The sequence below is a fragment of the Podarcis filfolensis genome, assembly GCF_964270895.1.
Source record: "Podarcis filfolensis genome assembly, chromosome: 5".
Lineage (NCBI taxonomy): Eukaryota > Metazoa > Chordata > Lepidosauria > Squamata > Lacertidae > Podarcis > Podarcis filfolensis.
In genome coordinates this window covers 15155635-15178562 of record NC_139608.1, presented here as the reverse complement: position 1 = coordinate 15178562, position 22928 = coordinate 15155635, and the positions used below count along the sequence as shown (strand labels likewise).

Below are 22928 nucleotides of genomic sequence, written 5' to 3'. Positions count from 1 at the left end.
ATAAAACAAAGGGAGGGGAAAGTGTGTATGGGATAGAAATGCAATCAGTAAACGAATGATTCCCTGACCAGTGGCCATGCTGTTTGGAACTGATGGGAGTTGGGAGTTCAACAATATCTGGAGGGCTGCAGGTTCGCCACCCTGATTTATACCGAAGACGCTGTGGCAGCAAGAAAACACATTTCAGGCTTATCACAGGAACAGGAAATGTGTATCCACTGGATGATTTCCATTTAATAATAATAATAATAATAAATTTTATTTATACCCCGCCCTCCCTGGCTAGAGCCAGGCCAATAAAATTATAGTAAAAACATAATAGGAAAAAAACCAATTTAAAATACAGGTTAAAATGCAATTTTAAATGCAGCCTCATTTTAAAAGTAGCCCATAGATCAAAACCATAAGGGGAGGGAAACATAAGGGTCAGACTGAGTCCAAACCAGGCGAAACAGTTGTGTCTTGCAGGCCCTGCAGAAAGGGTGTCTGGGAATTTTGCTTCCTTTCGTTCTATGAAAGAAAGTCGTACAGGACCTTCTTTCTCCTCTAAGGAAAGGGTGGGGAACTTGTGGTCTCGTGGAAGGTGTTTGACTCCAACTCCCATCAGCCCCAGCTGGCATGGCCAATGGCCAGGGACGATGGAAGCTGGAGTCCGACAACATCTTGAGGACTCCAGGTTCTTCATCACTCCTCCAAGGTTTCATTCTCTGAGCTAAAAGAGTAGGATCCTTTGGGAATGGACAACAGCTCAGTAGTAGGCTGCTGCAACCAGGGAAAAGCTTGGCAGAAGAATACAGTAAATGGCACAAATCCCAAAGCCCTTCCTTATTCCTTAGGAAATGTTTATTTTGAGAATTCTTTCTCGTGGTTTTTGCTTTATATGAGCCTCAGCCAAGGGCCACCACCTCTCCTCTTCTTGACCCCATGGCCACCACTGAGCACTCCATGTGGCTCCAGACCATTTTAGAATCCTACCTATGCAGTATTTGTACAGAACTCTGTGCACACTTGGCTGCGAGTGCTGTTATAAATAAATATATTATGACTGTTTACGGAGAGGGGCAGTGCTGTTTGTACTAGGGATCAAGTCCAAGAAGTTCTCTATTTTTGTACCTTGCAATATCATTAAGCTTTCCTTTAGAAAAGGGATTGAAAGACCCTGAGTTTCATCCTAGAGGTATGTAGTCAGCACTTAAAGTTGCCAAAGCATATTTGACTGGCTTGGAGTTTTTGTTTCTTCGGGCAGGTGTGGGTAGCCAGTTGTTGCTGGATTTCAGCATAGATGCTTATTCTGTCGGCTTTAGTTGTTGTTGTTTGTTTTGTGGCAATCGCCTCGAGACTCAAGTTGAAAGCAATTCCTAAATTAGATAAATAACAGAGTAAGCAGCACCCATTATCCCTGGCAATTGCCCAATGGGAACCAGAGTCCAACAACATCTGGAGGACCACAGGTTCCTCACCCTGTGGTTGAGATGACCATGATGGTCCAAACTACAACAATGAACAAGGCTCCTCACCCCTGTCTTAGGAGATATGGGTAATAACAGTGACATGCAAGCAAATGGACAAATAGTTCCGTACAGGTGCATCCCATGAGCTCAATCTCAAATGGCCAGATGAAAAAGTAAAGAAGGGCCAGTGAATATCTGATAAGCTGTGGATGTTTGATGGATCCCAATTCCAATGACTTCATTGCAAATAGGCTGCAGAGGTCTGCAGGACTGCATAAAAGGAAAGGCAAAGTTCTTGTTTGCTGTGTAGGATGTGACATCCGAAGCCACATCCTGTGCAAGATTGTTTGGAAATAAGGCCTGTTGTATTAATGGGTCTCACTCACCATATGAATTAAGGAAACTCACAAATAGAGAAAAACTTATTAACTCATGGGAACTTAGAAGGATCATTGCAATGTTTTTTTATGCCATGTTAAAGGAGGCACAAATTCATGGTTTACTGTGACAGGGAATCTCTATCTCTGAAGGAAAATGGAAATATTTGTCACTCAATAAAGTTAGTGAAGAAGATGCAACACCAACGTAAACACCATTGGTACTTAACTCAAGCTCAATATTCTCAACAGCTAGATTTAAATGTTGGAAATACAACAAGTCTCCCTTATATGTGGCAGGAATGTCAACATGTCAAAAGTTATTGGAGACATTTTTGGGGCATAATATTGCAAACGGGGGCTTAAACCCTTCACTGGTCCTTTTCAATGTAACTCGGCTTGGTATTCCTGAGATCTAAAAATCATTGATCCTCCACTTAATGATTGATGTTAAAATAATATAGGCTTGATATTGGAAAAACACCCAGTCTCCCTCCATTTGGGAATTGGTGTTAAAATGTTTGGACCTAGCTACAATGGAAAAAATGATGGAAGGTATCAAAGATTTGGGGGAAAAACAGATCATCAATATAGCAGACAAGTAGTTAAGTTGTATTGTTTATTGGAATAATAACTGTGGACATAATAAATGGGACAGAAGTCTTTGTTGTAGTAGCAAATAATGTAATGTTTAAATTTTAATTTATCACAATAGATTTATTTATTTGTTTGGGTTTTAAAGGTAAGTGAGAATTGGACTGTTGCCTCACTGGGAACTGATGCTGCCTTGGGAACCTATGGTTAGTACTGCACATAAAGCAGGAATCAGCTTTTAGTGTATCAAATGTGAAAAGTTGGGAGCTCCAAGGCAACCATTCTACAATATTCACAGTTAGATACTGAGTGGAGTGGAGTGATCTTACATGAGTATTGATTTGTTTGTACCATGGTTATAGATGACCTAAATCCAAGAAGTCCTGATCTTGGTCTGAGCTGTGTTTCAGTCCATCTGAAGTAGCCCATGGATATAACATTAGGATTTTAGTCACATTCTAGGTTTAGCCTCCCATCTATTCCTAATGCAAATGTTTGAAGTTAGTGTTGAACTACCTGTTCAGCAGAATCGCATGGTACCATTCTTGATTGTGCCACATGTTTCTGCTAGTCATGAATATCAGCTTTTAGGGTCATGGTACTGAAATCAAATTGAACCACACTGTCACTGTACGGGTCCCGCCTGCTAAATTATTCCGGTTCAGATAAACCAAATCACAGAAATCTGACAACCAAAGTCTCCATTCTTACTTACTAGATAAAATGGCTAAATGGATCAAACAAAATATCCAAAACGAACTCACCAAGATGCAAATTCCAACTGGTCAATATATTAAATTTTGGTTGAGTCATGTTGTGTCATACCATAGTTCACCAGGAAACAACTGAGACAAAACGAATGGAGAAGGTGACACGGGAAGTGAAGCACAAGTGTGCCAAAGTGCAAGAATATTTTGCTAAGTGAAACTGTGAATTAGTTTTATATAGGTGAAAATGGGGATGGTGGTCTGCACAGCCTGATCACTGGAGTTCTTTTTACCTCTGGAATATCCTCAGGGAAAAAATTATGGCTCCTGCCTGAATAAACCTACCCATCTAGTCAATGTTTGCATTCACAAAATGAAAAACTGACTTGCTCTTTGCCAAATAACTTAATGGTCCTTAGTATGACTGCAACTGAGTATTTTCTTTGGCAGGGATGGGGAACCTGTGGCCCTTCAGATATTGTAGGACTCAGCTTCCTTCTCAACCCCAGTCCACGTGGCCAACGGTCATGGATAATGGAATTCCAACAACATCCAGAGGGTAACGTGTTTCCCATCCTTCTCCACCGGAAAGCAAAGAGGTCATAGACATATCCTCTACCAAGGGAATCTTACTGCATTTCCTTATCAGATACCCACTTCATTGAGTGTGGGTTCCACTGAAACCATACTACTGCTGCAGCAGGAAGTGTCTTATGCAATGGGTTTCCTAGGCCCAGGAAAACTCAACAGGCTCAACTAGCCTATCGGAAGCAACATTCAGTGAAAGAGGCCTGTGAATGGTGGTGGTGAGATCAGAGACATGATGTTTTCCTTAATGTGATCTTCTGTTGATTCAGGATGAGCACTTGACAGAACCATCCTGAAGAACAGAAAGGTGTCTGAGTGAGTGAGTGAGTGATATGACTTCTGGAAACAGAAACCTTACGGGAAAAGATGGGTTTGAAATGAGAGCCGAAAGAAGCCACTGAATTTTAGCCCAAGGTTTAGCTTAGTGACAAAGAGTGGAACTGTCGTGTTTCCATTTCATCTATTCGGGTGAGTAGTCTAACTCGTCATTTGAAATCAGTGCATCCGAGTTCTGTTTGTGTTTGCCTTTGCTCTTTGATTTGCTACTTGTCCGACTGTTTTCCTTTGCTTCCGACATATGCTGGTAAGAGAAACCTTTGTCGTCGGCAGGATCCCAGTCCTGGTAGTTGTCGTTCTCGGCGTAGGCCAAGCCATCGTCGACGGAGAAGGGGTCGACATCAACATCGTAGCGCTGGTATGTGCTCTGATGCAGCGCCTCTTCCCGAGCGGTGATCTCCAGTGTGCTGTTCCATATGCCATAGCCAAAATAAATCAGCAACCCTGCAGGAGAGGGGAGAGTTGGCTGGTAAAAATATTGCACTGTAGTCTGAATTAGGGTTGCCTTGTAGGCAATCCAACATGAAACGGTTCCAAGCCCTAATGAATCTATAAACACTGCTGCAGAAGTTGAGTGGTTTATTATCTATAATTCACCATATGGGTTATATACTCTGGGATAGTTCCAAAACTATCTTGATTGTGCCGTTCCTTCTCCTTTTTCTGAGCTCTTTTTCTGAAAATACATTTTATTTACTAGATGTTTCAGTTGCAAAGCAAAACCCCCAGAAAAGGAAACATGTAGAATAATTACACAACCTGCTGTGCTATATTTTTGTTTTTCACCTGTAGGTTTTCATTGGCACACTATCGAAGCAGGATTTAGTAACAAAACAAACCACATCGCTAATTTTTTTTTAAATGAAGAAAAGGAGGATAAACGCAAAGAAAAAGATCTCTTGATTATGTTCTTCTGTGGCCTTTGCTTCCTCTCATTTCAATGGCAGACCAGCAGAGGCTGAGAAGGAGGAAAACAAGTTGAGGATAAGGAGCACGGCAAGAGATGAGAGTCACATGCAAATATAGGAGTTGTATCCCATGTTGTGCCTCATGTTGATAGAAAGGGAACTTCTTTCCAGCCATGGAAAGGGAAGAAAGGCGTTTCCTCCATTTCCCCTTTCCCTCTGCAGTCTCCCATGCCACCTTCTTCACAGTTCCAAAGGGTCCCCCAGCCCTTTGGAGAAGGTTTTGGGGGGCATGTGGGTAAGGGGGTTGCAGAGGAAGTGGAAAATGACAAATCATATCCCTCCATATTCAGCTGGTGGAAGGCTCTGCTGTATCAAAGATTCTTCTGTTGAACAACAGAGGTTGCCAGCGTGGCATTGCTGGACTACAACTCCCATCATCCTTGACCATTGGCCACTGCTGACTGGGGCTGATGGGAGTTGCAGTCCAACAACATCTAGATGGCACCTCACTGACTAACCGTATGTTAGCATGAGAAATTCCACAAGGGAAGGGTTTAAGAGCTACTGAATTTCTTTTTATGTAGTTATTCTATTCTGCTGTGAAATGGGATTCCCAGCGGTGACCCATCCAAATGAAGATTTAGTTAGGTGTAGTCACAGATGCTTCAAGCCATTCACTGGGTCCATGCTGATATTATATTGCCTTGTGCTGTCATGCCATAACTCACCAATCAATACTTCATAGATAGAACTTTTGTAAAGCCAAATGGGGGATGGCGTGGGAAACCTGTGACCCCCTAGAAGTTGGTTGACCATCTCTCATCCGCTGCAACCACCACGGTCTGTGGTCAGGGGTGATGGGAGCTGACGTCCAGCAACATCTGGAGGGCCACCATTTCCCCACATCTGCTCTAAGAAGAGGTTTCCATTCTCCAAACCAATGAAGGTTGGTTGGAATTAAGCACTCTGACATACTCTTGGTGGTCTCTTCAGTGGAATTACCCCATATTGCCAGGGATTGGCTGGATGACAAGGAGTAGTAGGAGTTGCCAGCCAGGGAACCTCTGAGGGAAATTGCAGAGGAGGAAGGTTCAGAGCCTGGGAATTGGTGGTGGTCAGAGGGAGAAGATTGGGGGGAGGAGTTGCATGCTGAAGGGACAACAGGGTTTTATGAGCTGGAGGAACCTGTGACAGGGTGCAGTTCAGACTCTGAGGCTGAAGCAGAGGTCAAGAGACTGCTGAAGAATCCAGGGAGTCTCCATCTCCTGCTCTGGCTAGCTCCCCTCCCCACCCCTGTCTCCAAGAATGAGCAGGATAATGAGAAGAGTGGAACAGAGGTCAAAGGTGGGCAGATACTGTTATGTACTGAAGCCCACAACTTAACAGATACAGTTTGAGACTGCTTGGGAAACATCCAGGAGAGGAGGAGTCTTAGAAGGAGTGGAAGGCAGAGACCTTCAGTCCTGGCAACTGCTCTATAGGGGCAAGACCTACTGGGAATTGTTGTTGAGTTGTATGCCATTTCCTTGAATAAAGTGTTAACTTCACTGACAACTGTCTCTGCTTCTTTGTGCTGACCTGCATCTGACCCTGACACATGCACTGTCCCCAAACCTTCACACCCCACGTTTAGAACTTACCCACAAAACACCAGACAGCAAACCGGATCCAGGTGATCCTTGAAAGTTTCAGCATGAGATAGATGTTCACAAGCATAGCGAAGGCTGGGACAAAAGGCAGGCAAGGAGCCATATAAGGGAGTTTTTTGGGGTTTTCTGGCTGCTGAAGGATGACAAACACCAACACAATGATCAGCAGGACCATCAGGACCACCAGAAGAATTGCCCACCAACTTTGGTCATAGAGGTAGTCCACCCCAAAAATGATGAAAGAGCAGAAGATGAACATTAGGACAAACAGCAAGAGCACACAAGTGGTGACAGTCTGGCCAGTAGCCGCAGTGGGTCGATCCATTTTCCCAGGAAGTCCCAGGTGGATCCTCATCGTGTAGTATCGTGGTCCTATGAGTTTCTTTAGCTTGATGAGGTAGATGTTCTCAGACTCATCTGCCTCTATTCCAGAAGTCATGTCGACCGTGCCATAGTTGGGGTGGTTGACGTTGTAAGCAGATTTGTCCGATTTCCCAATAAGCATCTCGTTGTCGCCCAAGGAAGGCAGGTTCTTGGCGCCGCAAGTGTTGGTGGGCGGGCCTGCAAACTCCTCCCCTTCGCTGACCGGAGAGCAGACTTCCTTCTCGCAGTCTGCTATGATCCCTTCCTTCTTCTTAGTGTGCTCTTCAGAGAGGAACTTGACGAAGCCGTCAATGTCGCTTTCTGGTTGGTACCGAAGAAGCAGGACGCACACAGAGACCAAAGTGTAGGCGAGCAACGTGCCGATGGACATCATCTCTATCAGGTCCCTCAGGCTTACCAGCAAGGAGAGCAGGGCTGCGAGAAACCCTGAGACAATGCAGGCGACCGCGGGAGTCTCCGTGTAAGAACTTACATGGGACAAGAATCTAGACGTGAAAGGGTTAAAATTAGCATAAACACCATAAACTCCCTATTATTGACTTTTAGGACAAAGGAAGAGAACCTGTGGCCTACCGTATGTTTGTTTCTTTATTTTATTTTATTTTATTTTATTTTATTTTATTTATTCCATAAAATTTACCCACTGCTTGATGGTAATAAGAAACTTTAAGGAAGGTTTACGGAAAGATAAAACAAGAAAGTCAAGAAAAATCTACAACCCTACTTCAAAACATGCAAAAGTTAAAATACTAAAGCAGATGAAAATCACCTCAACTTTCTAAGCTTGTCTAAACACTGCCAAAAAGCAGATGCCAAAAAGAGTACAGAGTATCTCACAAATACGGGCATCTGTAGTAGTATCACAAATTCTGCCAATCAAAGCGGTTGAATGGGCAAATGTAATGTAAGGTGATCTCATAGGTAAACTGCTCCCTGTTAAGGGCTTTATATGCCATCTTGGCTGTGTGTCCTGGAAGACCTGCCCCCTTCCTTGCTGGCCTTTTCCTACCTGCCTTGGGAGTGTGGGGCCCTGACTGACTCCAACTACAAAAGCTGAGGCTGCTGAACAGACTCTTGGGCTGGGGTATTGCTTTGGGGTGGTTGTTGTTTCTTTTTTTGGCTGCAATTATTGATGTTACTGTTATTATTTTCATCTTCATTTTTAGATCTTATAACAGTTTGTGTGGAAATTGGGACACAGGTGGCGCTGTGGGTTAAACCACAGAGCCTAGGACTTGCCGATCAGAAGGTCGGTGGTTCGAATCCCCGCGACGGGGTGAGCTCCCGTTCCTCGGTCCCTGCTCCTGCCAACCTAGCAGTCCGAAAGCACGTCAAAGTGCAAGTAGATAAATAGGTACCACTCCGGCGGGAAGGTAAATGGCGTTTCCATGCACTGCTCTGGTTCGCCAGAAGCGGCTTAGTCATGCTGGCCACATGACCCGGAAGCTGTACGCCGGCTCCCTCGGCCAAGAAAACGAGATGAGCGCCGCAACCCCAGAGTCGGTCACAACTGGACCTAATGGTCAGGGGTCCATTTACCTTTACTATGTGGAAATTGTTACGTTATGGTTGTTTACTTTTTGGTGTGTTGTATTTCTGCTTGTAATTATGTAAATCTTTTCATGTCCTAAGCCACCTTGAGCATGGTTTTAACTATGAAAAGGCAGCATTCACATTAAATGATGATGATATGCTGGTAGTAACACCTTGAACTCAGCCGGGTAGCAAACTGGTAACCAGTGCAGATCTCTGAGCCCAGCTGTTGTCTGCTGACAAGGCCTCATTCCTGTCAGCAATCGTGTTGTAGCATTCTGCACTAACTGCAGCTTCTGGACCAAATGCGAGGGATGTGCTATATAGAGTGCGTGTAGGTAGACTAAAATCCCCATCATTAATTACTGTCCATGCTGACTAGCTGATGGGAGTCTGAACCACCTGGTATAACAGAGGCAGCCACTGTGCTGCCTTCAAGCTGTTGTTGGACTCCCACCAACCCTGACTATTGGCCATGCTGGCTGGAGGGTTGATGGCTAATGGAGCCCAACAACCTCTGGATAGCCCTGGCAAGGTCTTCCAAGGCCCCTTCTCCAACTGCCTCTGATGACATGGGACTTACCTGAAGAGAAGCCCATCGCCAGCCATAGCATAAATGATCCGAGGCATAGGGAAGAGGGAGCCCAGCAAGCTCACTGTCAACCCAGCCACAGACCCGATGGCAACAATGAACTTGGCAGTGTAAAATCGGTGGGCTGCAAACATCTCCATCAGGGGCGATTCGGTATCAATGTCGGTGTATGGCACCATCAGAGTCAAGATTATGCTCACCTGTTGAGTGGGAAGAGTGAAGGTGATGTACGGTTAGAAGTGGCACGGGGTTTACTTATTTACCGTATTTTTCGCTCTATAACACGCACCCGACCATAACACGCACGTAGTTTTTAGAGAAGGAAAATCCGTAGGCATGCCACCCGTAGGCATTCCCTCCATAACACGCACAGACATTTCCCCTTACTTTCTAGGAGGAAAAAAGTGAGTGTTATGGTGCAAAAAATACTGTATTTATTTTGGGTGCCCCATTGTAGTTCTCTGGGCAACTCACTCCTTTTGTTTCCTACCATCCTTCACCAATTGATCCCCGGCCAGTTTAAAAATCCAATCATAAAAATAGAATAGATAAAACAGCAATATAATCACACACACACATGTATGTGTACACACACATACCAGCAGTACACGAAAAAGAGGCAGCATCCTATTTTTCTGGACATTATGAAAAGAAAACCGAAACCCGAAGCAATCGTACATTCCGTTCACAAATGCAGAGCTCCAGCTTCATTTGATTGAAAGAAGCTGCTAAGATCTCATGGAATTTTTATGAATATTCTATTAGTTCAGAAGTTTGTAAAAGGGATAGAGGGAGCTCTTATGGAGGGTTGCAGAGGAGCCAGGAAGCAGCACTATGACAACAGTAGTTAACTGTTAGGCTGAGTGTGTGGCTGGCATGCGTGGGAGTGCTATGTGATCTGGGGGTGTGAGTAGTATGCACATTGTGCATAAATTGTGTGTGTGTGTAAGAGAGAGAGAGAGAGAGAGAGAGAGAGAGAGAGAGAGAGAGAGAGAGAGAATGTGAATGAAGAATGGGAACAGAAAAGATGACCGACCGCAACCCATCAGCAGGGTTCGCCCAATACATTTTGTTGCTGGAGATGAAGAAAAAGATCCCCCCACCCACTGCATTCCATGTACCAGATCGGCAGGTGAATTTTACCTTGACTCTGGCAATGGGGCAGCAGCATCCACTGCACCTGAGGGCCACAGGAGTGTGTGTGTACAGGGCAGACCGTGTGGCCCAAATAGCTCTGTCCTCTAGCATCTACTGGTGGAGGCAGCTGCCTCTCTCTCCCTAATGGTACAACCAATTCTGCAGTCCACATGGACAAGCAACCATGAGCCTGGATCAGAAGCTTGTCTTCCTATATACATAAAAATGAAAAGTTGTCTTCACACCAAGGTTCTCGCGGCCGTCAATAGGTGGCCATGCCAACCCCAGCGTGACAACGATGCTCGGCAAATGAGCAAGCAAGCAGAGCAGGTGGCACAGGTGATCTGTTGAATGGAGGAGGGGGAGGCGTGGTTTGCCAAGGTTTCTCCCCCCCCCCATTTTAAGCTCAAATAAACACTTTTGTATTGCCACATAGTTCAGACATTCCTCAGCTTGCACCTTACATTCTCAGCCACCACGTTACACCTTCCTGCAAAACGTAGAATTGTACGGAGCGCTTACTTACGGACACATATGCGGTCAGGCACGTGACAAGTGAAGCAGTGATGGCATAAGGGATGGAAGTGTTGGGACTCTTTGCTTCTTCTCCAGTGGTGGCAATGATGTCAAATCCAATGAAGGCGTAGAAGCAGGTGGCTGCACCTTGTAGCACCTGCGTGACCAATAAACTCAAGTTAGACTGATTGAGGCTTCCAAGTCATATCCATGTATCTGGAACTAACAATGCCTTCTTACATGCCTAATGACAACCTGCACACTTCTTTACAGCTATTAATGGTCCAGGAGTCCCATATTCTTTTGCATGTGACCACCCTACTTTCATGACACCCCAAATCAGCTGCCTGAGGTGGCTGCCTCATCCTGCCTCAAGGTAGGCAGAGCCCTGACTGGCAATTCAAGTAGGTAGCAAAGAAAGAGAAAATAGAAGGGAATAGGTTAGCCCAGGGGCAATCAATGCAGCGCATTCCAGATGCTGTTGGACTCCAAATCCCATTAGCCTCAGCTAGAGTGGCCAATGGTCCAGACTCATGGGATCTGGAGTCCAAAAACATCTGGGGAGCATCACGTTTGCTAGGTAAAGGTAAAGGGACCCCTGACCATTAGGTCCAGTCATGAGCGACTCTGGGGTTGCAGCGCTCATCTTGCTTTATTGGCCAAGGGAGCCGGCGTACAGCTTCCAGGTCATGTGGCCAGCATGACTAAGCCGCTTCTGGCAAACCAGAGCAGAGCACAGAAACGCCGTTTACCTTCCCGCTGGAGTGGTACCTATTTATCTACTTACACTTTGACATGCTTTTGAACTGCTAGGTTGGCAGGAGCAGGGACCAAGCAACAGGAGCTCACCCCGTCGCGGGGATTCGAACCACTGACCTTCTGATCGGCAAGTCCTAGGTGCTGTGGTTTAACCCACAGCGCCACCCGCATCCCTTATCATGCTTGCTACCCTTGCACTAAACAAGGTGAACAATGGGAAGAAGTTGCAGAGATTGGGACAGCACAGGGACGGATGGCCTTGCATGCAACAAATTAAATGCTCATTTGAAAGAAACATAGTTTCTCCAAACGCCAGGGATGGTTAACTGGTGGCACTCCAGACTCCAACTCCCATCAGCCAGAATGGCCAGTAACCAGGAAATCCCACTTTAGGCCCTGTGGAAGAGTCCTTCCATCTCTTTAAAAATAATCTAGCAAAGTTAGTTTTAAAACTGAAAGCCACCACATCTCTCCTCTTTGCTGCTGCATTTTCTGGGCCAGACATTCAAGAGGCAAGCAGCGTAAATCCAACTCACTAGCTTGGGAGCCAGGCCAGAATACCTGCAGTCTCTGCTCCTCCTTGGAGAAGAACTTGCCTCTGCAAGGCAGGAAATCCAAATCTGTTTGAATTCCCAGCTGAGTTTTAAGCTGACACATAGGTAACAAGCACTAATTGGGCAACACTGGAAAGTGTGTATAAAGCAAAGGACTTAGGCCCATTGCTATACAGTACTGAGAAGCAACTAAAGCAAATATCAGTGCATCCTAGTCTACTTCAGACTTCCCCAATCTGCTGCCCTCCAGGTGTTTTGAACTACAATGCCCATGAGCCCCAGTCAGCTGTGTTGGAAGGCACCAGATTGGGGGAGACCCACTTTAACACACTGGTGCCCGTTTAAATTCAGTTGAAAGCAAAGGGGTTTGTCGTCCCATTGCTTATAATGGTGTGCATAGGCTGATCCTAAGCATCAGAAAGAAGTCCCACTGAGTTTAGTAGTGTTAATGCTCAAGCAAGCATGCATAAGATTACAGCCATGCAGTACAATCCTGGCCATGTTTAGGGACGTCACTCCCACCATGTCCGATTAATAGGGCATAATCCCAGAAAAGTGTGCACAAGATTGTAGCCATAGGCATATATACTTCCTTTTAGATTGCAGCCACTGACATCATGCTTTTCACCCATGTCATTTTTTGTTCTCAGCAAACCATTTACCTGCCTTTTGGTGCTGTGTGTTTTATTATACACTGCTTATGGGATCAATTGTAATTAGCCTTTAAGTCATCAGCTCTCCAGAGAGTGCGATAATTGTGTTTATGCATTGTTAATTTCACTCGGTTGAGCAATTCTGTTTTAGCCACCTTTAATTTTGCCAGCTGGAGGGTGAAGTGGTGTTTTGTTTTGTTTTGAACTTGAATGAAAATCTGGAACATACTTTGGGGGTGGTATTTATTTCAAACGGACTAGTAAAAGAAAGGAACGTTGATTAAGCAATGGGCTATAAGCCACAATGGCTATGTTTGACTTCTACCTCTGAAACCACAGGTGGGCAGAAGGCTGTTACACTCATGCCCTACTTGTGAACTTCTCACAGGCATCTGGTTGGCTACTGTGACAACAGGATGCTGGACTAGATGGGCCACTCCATCAGTCTCATGTTCTTAGGTATCTAGGATCAAGGTACCAATGGAGGTTCAAGGGAGGTTCAAGGAAATCTTAAGGGAGACATCTCGAAATCTGTCTTGGAAGTGGAGATTGGAGATTTACATCATGGTTTGGTACATCAGAGGTGGGGGAACTGTGGGCATCTTATTGTATATATATCATTTTTATTAAATCTCCAAAAATATTCCAAAACATTTATTGTCATACACACACATACAAATCAACATAAATTTATTCTTGACTTCCCACCCCTCCTTTCTCAATGCTTGTATTTTTACTTCTTTTTAGGGAAGCTGTGAGCTTCAACATGTGCTTGGACTTCAATTCCCATCGGTCCCAGTCATGGAGCCAAGGATGATGGAATTTGTAGTCCCACAAGATAAGGAGAGCTATTAGTTATGTTATTGTTGAGTAGTCATTATTGAGATGACATGAGGAGTCAGGCCAAGTAGACGAGACGAGGTTGTATCCAGTGCTGCAGATCCACCACTGCAGGAGATTTCCTCAGCAGAACTCCCACCACTTCTCTTCTGCAGTCCCCTCCAGACCTGAATATCTGCTCCAGAAGGGATGCATGAGGAGAGGGGATCGAAGAGAAATTCCATTGCTTGAGCCACTCGTACAGCATTGGATACAACCCAGGATCCTTATATGAAAGGGGTGCCTGCTGTGGATTTCTCCTTGCCAATAATAAAAATGGAGATCCATGTAATATGATGCCTTATCCTTTGGTTGCCAGGCTTTTAGGCTGATAATGGCCGAATTCTTTATCGAAATCACTCACCCCCGACCATCCAAATGGCAGGAACTGCCCTTCAGCCCAATATTCTCCATTGACATAGAAGAGTCCAGCAATCATGATGAAGAGCCACACCACCAAGTTAATCACGTTGAGGACGTTGTTAAATCCCACAGAGTTCTTCACTCCCAAAGCGACAATGATCGTTACAATGACAGCAATGAGCAAAGCCAGCAAATCTGGGTAAGATTCTTCTCCTTTACCTATGAGAAGAAAACAGAGGTATACATGGAACTTTGGAAATATAGCAGAAACAAAGGAAAGGCAAATAAACGATCTTCTGGGGGAATGTGTTGGTTTCAGAAATCCTTCTGCACTTAGTATTCACAGCACAGCAGACATGCTATGTCAACTCTTTCTCATAGGAGCATCGGCATGGCATTGCCATCAAATGGTTTTGTTCCTGTGTCTTCTCTGCAGTTTTTTTCTGTTTTCTTTTCAGAGCACAGAAAATCTGACTTGTTCCCCAAACAATGGAAGAGCAGAACCATCTCCAGAACTGTAGGAAACTTGAGCACCACCTGTTCTATTTCTTATGGCATTTTCAGTGACATATTGGGCAGCTGAGCACATTGTCACACATGGACACCTCTGTGCATCTTCACTATTACCTTTCGGTGTTAATCTGCAATTTTTTTTGCATACAGTATATATTTAATTAAAACGAAACAAAACATTTGTTTGCATTTCATAGTGCTTAAAGATAAGGGTGGGGTGTTTTTTTTAGTGCAAATAATTTTTTGATTCCCATCTCTTGAAAGGAAGCCATGTTTATGACCCTGCATTTATCTCCATGGTGTTTCCCCCCTCTTGTTTACTTTTTAGTGCTCTTAAAAAGCAAATGCACAATAGTGCTGAAATTTAAAATGTGCCTTAAACACAAGTGTTGGAAATGTCCGAAAGGTGGGTTTCAGTATGGTGGTCCCTGCTCTGCTTATAAAAAGGCCAATGGCAGCAGTTGGTCAAGGGCCCTAGGGTGAGTAAGGCCCCCCAAGTAAGGCCCCCCAGGGTCCTGACCCTGCTACCCAGTCACTCACCATTCCCCTGTTGGACCCAGGACCAGATGTATTTTAGCTGCGGTGTGTGACTGCTCCTCTTGAATATGGCCTGGCCTTGCTGGGACTCTGGGAAGGACCAAACCTTCTAAGTGAGTTGCCACTAAGTTTTTCTGTGGCAGCTGGAAAGCTTTTTAAACTTAGATGCACATTTGAATGTTGAATCAATGCACACAATATTTCAATTTCAAACCACCTTGGTATGCTGTGGTTTCCATTCAGAATCCCATGGCCTCTTGGAGCCTAACTTACATGATCAGGCAAAGACAAGAGTCACAATCCGGGATAATCCTTACCCAGCCCATTCAAAGTCCCAACGGTGTCAATCATCCAGCGACTGATGGTGTGATTGGCCAGGGAGTCGAACATGCTGCTTAGAGCACTGGCGCCTGCAGCTGTGCCGATCAGATACTCCAGGATTAGGTTCCATCCGATGAAAAATGCCACAAACTCTCCCACCGTGACGTAGCTGTAAGTGTAGGCGGAGCCAGTGGTTTTTGGAACTCGCACACCAAACTCGGCATAGCAAACCCCTGGACAGAGACACAGGAAATGCATGTAACCATAAGGAAATGTGGCTGAAGGAAAAGTAATCCCTTATAAGTTGGCGTCAAAACAAGAAAAAGGTTGAGATCTTGTGAAGGGATATCCAAGCCCTTAAAGGTTTGTCCCTTTAAGAGTTCCTCTCTTTGTCCAAAGAGTCCCTTCTCTATTAGGGAAGTAGGCAAAATATGTATACCTCTTTCTTTCTCTCTAAATCCACCGGAAGAGGCTTGGGGTGCTAAATCAGTCTAGCCTTTGTGGAATTGGCATGGCACCATTATTCTTGCTTGCCTTGCCCTTCCTGGCAGTGGTAAGCATCAACTGCTCATCTACTAGGCCAGGGTTTCCCAAACTTGGGTCTCCAGCTGTTTTTGGACTACTACTCCCATCAACCTTAGCCAGCAGGACCAGGGGTCAGGGATGGTGGGAACTGTAGTCCAAAAACAGCTGGAGACCCAAGTTTGGGAAACCCTTTCCTAGGCCATGGCTGGGGAATATGTGGCTCTCCAGATGCCGCTGGACTCAAGTTCCAACCCTCCCCCCCACCACACCTTGAACCATAAACAAACCTCTTCACATCAAATTAGGAGTTGTTTCCATGATTTGCCTAGCCCAAAAGATGTGCCTCACCTATGTGCTAAGCCATAAGGGTCATGCTACATGTTTAGTAGCGGGTGTTTAGGACACGGGTGGCGCTGTGGGTTAAACCACAGAGCCTAGGGCTTGCCGATCCGAAGGTCAGTGGTTCGAATCCCCGCGGCGGGGTGAACTCCCGTTGTTCAGTCCCAGCTCCTGCCAACCTAGCAGTTTGAAAGCATGTCAAGTGCAAGTAGATAAATAGGTGGAAAGGTAAACAGTGTTTCCATGCGCTGCTCTGGTTCGCCAGAAGCAGCTTAGTCATGCTGGCCACATGACCCGGAAGCTGTAAGCTGGCTCTGGTAAAGCGAGATGAGCGCCGCAACCCCAGAGTTGTCCGCAACTAGACCTAAAGGTCAGGGGTCCCTTTACCTTTACCTTTACATGTCTAAAGGGAGAGGTACAGGGAAGCACGGCTTGGATTCGGACAGCATGTAAACAGGCAGGAGTTTGGTAACAGTGTTACCACCATTCAGGTAAATAAAACCACAGGGTTGGCTTTCTCCCTTGTCTAGAATTAGGTTTGGTAGAGGGAATGCTGGAGGCTGCCAGAATGCAAAGAATTGCACTGCAGTCCAGGGTGGGTGGAAGAGCAAGTTAACAGCCACTGACACCCAGTGCTGGCTACGTGAGGCAGCTGCCGCATTCTGCCCAACAGCAGGGCTGTTTACTACAATAATGTACTATTCCAATGAAATGCTAACTTGGAAATGTGCTCCAGGTGTCGGTAAAGGTAAAGGGACCCGTGACCATTAGGTCCAGTTGTGGCCGACTCTGGGGTTGCAGCGCTCATCTCGCTTTATCGGCCGAGGGAGCTGGCGTACAGCTTCCGGGTCATGTGGCCAGCATGACTAAGCCACTTCTGGCGAACCAGAGCAGCACACGGAAACACCATTTACCTTCCCGCCAGAGTGGTACCTATTTATCTACTTGCACTTTGATGTGCTTTTGAACTGCAAGATTGTCAGGAGCAGGGACCGAGCAATGGGAGCTCACCCTGTCGCGGGGATTCGAACCTCCGACCTTCTGATCGGCAAGTCCTAGGCTCTGTGGTTTAACCCACAGCGCCACCCATCCTATACAGCTTGGACCAGGATACCCAACAGCTCATCTCACCACTTAAATACTTAACTGAACACTGAGCACTGCAGGTGGGAGCCTCCTGCGCAGACCATCTTATGGTCAGGAGGTCCTTTCCATATGATGCAGGAATCAGGCCTTTAGTGTAGCAACACCTACCCTTTGGAAGTCCTCCTGTTAGATATCAGGAAAGAGTGAATTCCATCAGCCTGGAGAGCTCAGTTGGGTAGAGTGTGGTGCTGATAATGCCAAGATTGCAGGTTTGATTCCTGTATGGGACAACTGCATATTCTTGTACTGCAGGGGGTTGGATATAGATGATCCTCAGGGCACACACACACACACACACACACACACACACACAGTTTCCATATTGGACTTGAAATTGCTTTCATTTATATTTTCCTTGTTTATGTTTTCATTAAGTCGTTTCAGGGTGTTTTATGGGAAATAATTGATTAACAAAACAAATAAAACGAATTACTGAAAGCACCAATAAAACCCATCTTTTCTAACCAGTCCCTCCTGGCATTTATAGCCGCAGACTTGTTGCTGGTTCAGGTCTGTGCCTCCTCCTCTGTTCTGATAGCGAGACAGACTGTTATTAACATCACTTAGATCAATGGGAACAACACTAACCCCAGCGGTCAATAATACCCTGTAAATGAAATGTGTATGCCCGCCTCTGCTCTTTCATTCTGGAGTATGATAAGCAGGTAGGAAGGATACAATTTCTAGCCAATTCCATTCTGTTGTAGGAGCATTCATTGGTTCCTCCCACCCCCCACCCTGGCCTTCCGTTTGATTTCACAGTCAATTCCTAAAGTGTATACTGTTGCTTGGTTGTTATGCTGTCAGAACTTCTGGCATGCTGTAAAGAATATGAATGATTCAAAGCTACCATGAGCAGACCCAGCCTCTTCATTTACAGAGCAACAAATGGCGCGTGTGTGCATGCACACATGCACACACACACACACACGGTCAATGGATGGAGAAATCCGTCCATTTCCATTTCACATTTTTCCAATTCAATTCATATATCAGTTGTGATTTTTTTGAAAAAGTCCTTGTGAAAATTCACCTGCATTTTACAGAACATTTTCCCTAATATATAAATTTCTGTATGTGATTTTGCTTATTTTTATAAGTGGTTTCCCCTGCATATGGATTTTTGTATATATATTTTCATATTATATTGAGATGTGTGAATTAGTTAGGCTTGCATTAAAATTTAATTTCTCCACCCCAGTACTGATCAAGTTATTTTGGCACCTGGCATAGTAAGCCCCACGAGCTTATTAGCAGCACATGTGAAAAGGATCCAGGGGTCTTAGTAGACCACAAGCTTAACATGAGTCAACAGTGTGATGCAGCAGCAGCAGCAAAAAAGCTATGCTATTCTAGGCTGCATCAACAGAAGTATAGTATCCAGATCAATTTCTCCTAAGAGGCACATTTTTGTATGCAATTCTGCCCAATGTATGCATTATTTCAAAGCAAATTTCCCCAATACAATGCATTTTTATGTACGTTTTCACTCTAATTTATGCATTTTGTACACATTACTCGGCTGGAGTACTGCTGCTGCAAAATCTGGAGAAGCAAAAATGTTGACAGGTCACTGGGTTTCATTTCTCATATTGTTTTAGAAACTGCAAAGTTTGCCTTTGAATGAACACTGAATCAAATTTCTCCCCTATCTGTCCTTCTGAGTTTGCATCCAGCCTGACATCTTGAGAAGATGATTCAAATGACTGTCATTTTCACATTGCCCCAGTTTTCCCCACTAAGGCCAGTGAAGGTGCTAAATGGCACATGAAGGAGCAGGCTGATGATATTAAGTGCTCTTTTTATTAAAGGCCCTCTATATTTCATGCACTTTCATATGCACTTGGATAATGAAAGCTTTCAAGGGGATATCTGAGACTTTTATTTCTACTATGTAGACCAGGAACAAGGAAGAATGAGGTGGGGGAGGAACCAATCCGAATTCCTCTCCCCCTTCCCCGCCGGCCGACCCCTCAACCATTGACTTGCATATAAAGTAATTATTCAAAGCTGATTAAAAATGCATGCAAGCTGCACACACAAGAGACCAGAGAATAAGTACATGCCTGAAAGATTGATGAAACAGATGCCTTGATGAAGACAGGTATTCTATTCCAGGCTTTGACTTGAAAAACCATAACGAAGCTGGTGGCTAACTTTACCCCACAGGCAGGCAGGCAAGCAAGGTTTGTGTTTGATGTGCATAATGAGAACCCACCAAGTGTCCCTATATTCCAGGGACAGTCCCAGATTTGCAGAAGCCGTCCCAGTTTCTGATTTGATCCTAGAACGTCCCCCTTTTCCTGTTTTCATCGGAGAAATGTTGGAGGGCATGCATAGTGGTAACTAATCGGCTATCTCATTAGTATGCCAAGGTAACTCGAGCTCCTGTTATAATTTTCATATGGAACATTAGCAGAATTTCCTGTGCCTTGGTTATCCAGAGAGGCTCGTTTGTGCATGAAACCACACACACACAGGAAAAGCAGGAAGCATCTCGGCGGGGGAAGATAACAAAGGAGAAACCATCTCAAAGAGGCTGGAGAGTAATGCACTTTTTATTCATGCCCAGTGCATTTCAGCAGGCAATCCTCCTGGACTTTTCTACAAAAATATAGGACAGCGGTGAATAAACAGTGGGTGTTGGGTGGCGCTGTGGGTTAAACCACAGAGCCTAGGACTTGCTGATCAGAAGGTCAGCAGTTCGAATCTCCGCAACGGGGTGAGCTCCCATTGCTCGGTCCCTGCTCCTGCCAACCTAGCAGTTCGAAAGGATGTCAAAGTGCAAGATAAATAGGTACTGCTCCGGTGGGAAGGTAAACGGCGTTTCCGTGCGCTGCTCTGGTTTGCCAGAAGCGGCTTAGTCATGCTGGCCACGTGACCCAGAAGCTGTACGCTGGCTCCCTCGGCCAATAAAGCGAGATGAGCGCCGCAACCCCAGAGTCGGTCACGACTGGACCTAATGGTCAGGGGTCCCTTTACCTTTACCTTTAAGACAGGTGGCATCATGCAGGTGTACAGTCTGTAATGGTTTTCTCTGGGTGGCATACAGTCACAGAACTGTAGAGTTGGAAGGGACCCTAAGGGTCATCTAGTCCAACCCGCTGCAATGCAGGAATCTCAGCTAAAGCATCCATGGCAGATGGCCACCCAACCTCTGCTTAAAAACCTCCAAGGAAGAAGAAGTCCACTAACTCCCGAGGGAGACTGTTTCACTGTCAAACAACTCTTACTGTCCTAAAGCTCTTCCTGATGTTTGGTTGGAATCTCCTGTCTTGTAACTTGAAGCCGTTGGTTCAAGTCTTACCCTCTAGAGGAGGAGAAAACAAACTGGCTCCATCTTCCATGTGACAATGTGTCCTTAGATTCCAATTTAGAAGTTGTCTTGCGGGTGTAGCAGAAGTAGGGAAGAATAAGATGCAAGGTGACCAACACTGGGCTGGAGAAGTTGGGCAAATGACCCAGTGTCCTTCAACCCAGTGTTGAAGGAGGTAAGGAGAGAGGGAGTCAACAAGGCTATCCTCAGTGATGCCCACCTTCCACACCTGTCACCCTAGTAAGTATTCAGCTATGATTACCAGGGTCACAAATGCCAGCAGCCAGTAGCCACCAGCCATAAAGGCAATTTAGCTAGTAATAAACCAGCAACTTCTGAAATTGTGTTGTAAAATTGTGTTGGAACGAGGTGGATGGGTAAAATTGTGCTGCCTGCCATTAATAATGTCTCTAATGGAGCCAATCTAATGTTTTGTGAGCTTCGTTACCCAATGTGTTTCTTTTAGCAAAGTAAAAATATGTTTTGGTCTCTCTTGGGTGGAGACAAGTGCTGTTTCCTTTATTTTCTGCAGGAAAACAACACAGATCTAATGCATTCCTGATACCTTGAGGCCAGATGTATCTGCCAGAAACCCAATTATTTTGCATCTGAATCAATTTGTGTATGTGACAGGAATACAGCTTCCTGTTTATTGGCCTATTAAACATTCATGCAGGAAGCAAAGAGCTGGTCCCGATTTTTTACAAAATGACCAGAGCTTCTAGCAAAAGGACCTAACATGACTTTGCAAGATTTTTTCAAATTAGGATTAGATTTGCCCAATCTGGCATGGCTGTAGATTTTAAAAATAAGATAAAGTAGAATGAAATAGACCTACAAAGCAGATGATTGGAAATGGATCTATGGGTAATATTTATTTATTTTATGTCTCAGCTCCTAAATAGTGTAACAAAAACTTTGCTGGCATGATAATATGCTTGATGGTATCATTCAGGAACAAATAAACACAGCTGGATAGTTAGGGCTTTCATAAGACTGGCTATAATTTCCTATTTATAGCATCTTCTGCTGCTTCTTCTTAATAATAAAATCCCCTTTTCTTCAGTTCCATGGCAATGCAGTCCTAGCCATGTCGACTCCGAAGCAAGATCTACTGAATTTAATGGTACTTTTCCCAAGGTGAATATGTTGGAGACTGCTATTCTATACACACATGTACCTTGGGATAAGTCCCATTGAATTCAGGTGGACTTATTTTCGAGTTGACATGGCTAGGGACTCTGCTAGACTGGTAAATAAAGTGTTTTATATGCGTTGTATATGCAATATAACACCGTGTCACTAGATGGCGCTATTGAGTCCCGTCTTTCCCTACAGGATTTCCCTGTACGAGTTTACAACGTGTTTAACTGAAACACTTCTTTGATGTGTCTAGATCCAGCCTAGGATTGCATGAGGGACAATAGGTCCCTTTTTTTTGCCATACAATTTATACACCGCTTGATTGTAAAAACAAACAAACCTCAAAGCAGTTTACAAAAAGACAAAACAATAAAATCAAGAAAAATTCTCAACCCTGCTTTACAACATACATGAGTTGAATTACTAAAGCAGTTTAACATTACCTCACTTTCCTAAGCATCTGGGCAGGCTTCTCTAAGCAGGAATAAGTTTTAGCAGGCACCAAAAAGAGGGCGGTGAAGGTGGCTGCTTTATCTCAACTGGCAGGGAGTTCCAAAGGACAGGTGCTGCCACACCAAACAAATGGGTTCTTACAGATAATAATAATAATAATAATAATAATAATTTTTATTTATACCCCGCCCTCCCCAGCCGAGGCCGGGCTCAGGGCGGCTAACAAGCAATAATAAAAACAAGTTGAATGAATACAACTTAAAAACAAGATGAAAATACAACATTAAAATATTAAAATGCAGCCTCATCACAGGAGGAGAAAGGAAAAAGAAAAGAAAGAGGGGTAGGGAATCAAATTGGCTCCAAGCCAAAGGCCAGGCGGAACAACTCTGTCTTACAGGCCCTGTGGAAAGAAATCAGATCCTGCAGGGCCCTGGTCTCATGAGGCAGAGCATTCCACCAGGCCGGAGCCAGTGTTGAAAAGGCCCTGGCTCTGGTTGAAGCTAATCTAACTTCCTTAGGGCCTGGGACCACTAGGGTGTTGCTATTTATGGACCTTGAGGCTCTCCGTGGGGCATACCGGGAGAGGCGGTCCTGTAGGTACGAGGGTTCTAGGCCGTGAAGGGCTTTAAAGGTCAAAACCAGCACCTTAAAT

At 44.8% G+C, this 22928-nt stretch overlaps 1 protein-coding gene across 1 annotated transcript in view; it reads right to left on the bottom strand.

The window, feature by feature from the left end:
• Positions 1-2433: 2433 nt before the first annotated feature.
• Positions 2434-22928, bottom strand: part of SLC7A14 (solute carrier family 7 member 14) — a 52371-nt gene continuing 31876 nt past the window's right edge. Inside the window, exons 3-8 of the mRNA XM_083613245.1 lie at positions 15348-15584; positions 13982-14199; positions 10783-10929; positions 9111-9319; positions 6602-7479; positions 2434-4497 (exon numbers count right to left, since the gene is read on the bottom strand). Of these exons, the coding sequence (XP_083469371.1) occupies positions 4178-4497; positions 6602-7479; positions 9111-9319; positions 10783-10929; positions 13982-14199; positions 15348-15584 (2009 nt within the window). The 3' untranslated portion in view covers positions 2434-4177. The remainder of the gene's footprint in view (positions 4498-6601; positions 7480-9110; positions 9320-10782; positions 10930-13981; positions 14200-15347; positions 15585-22928) is intronic.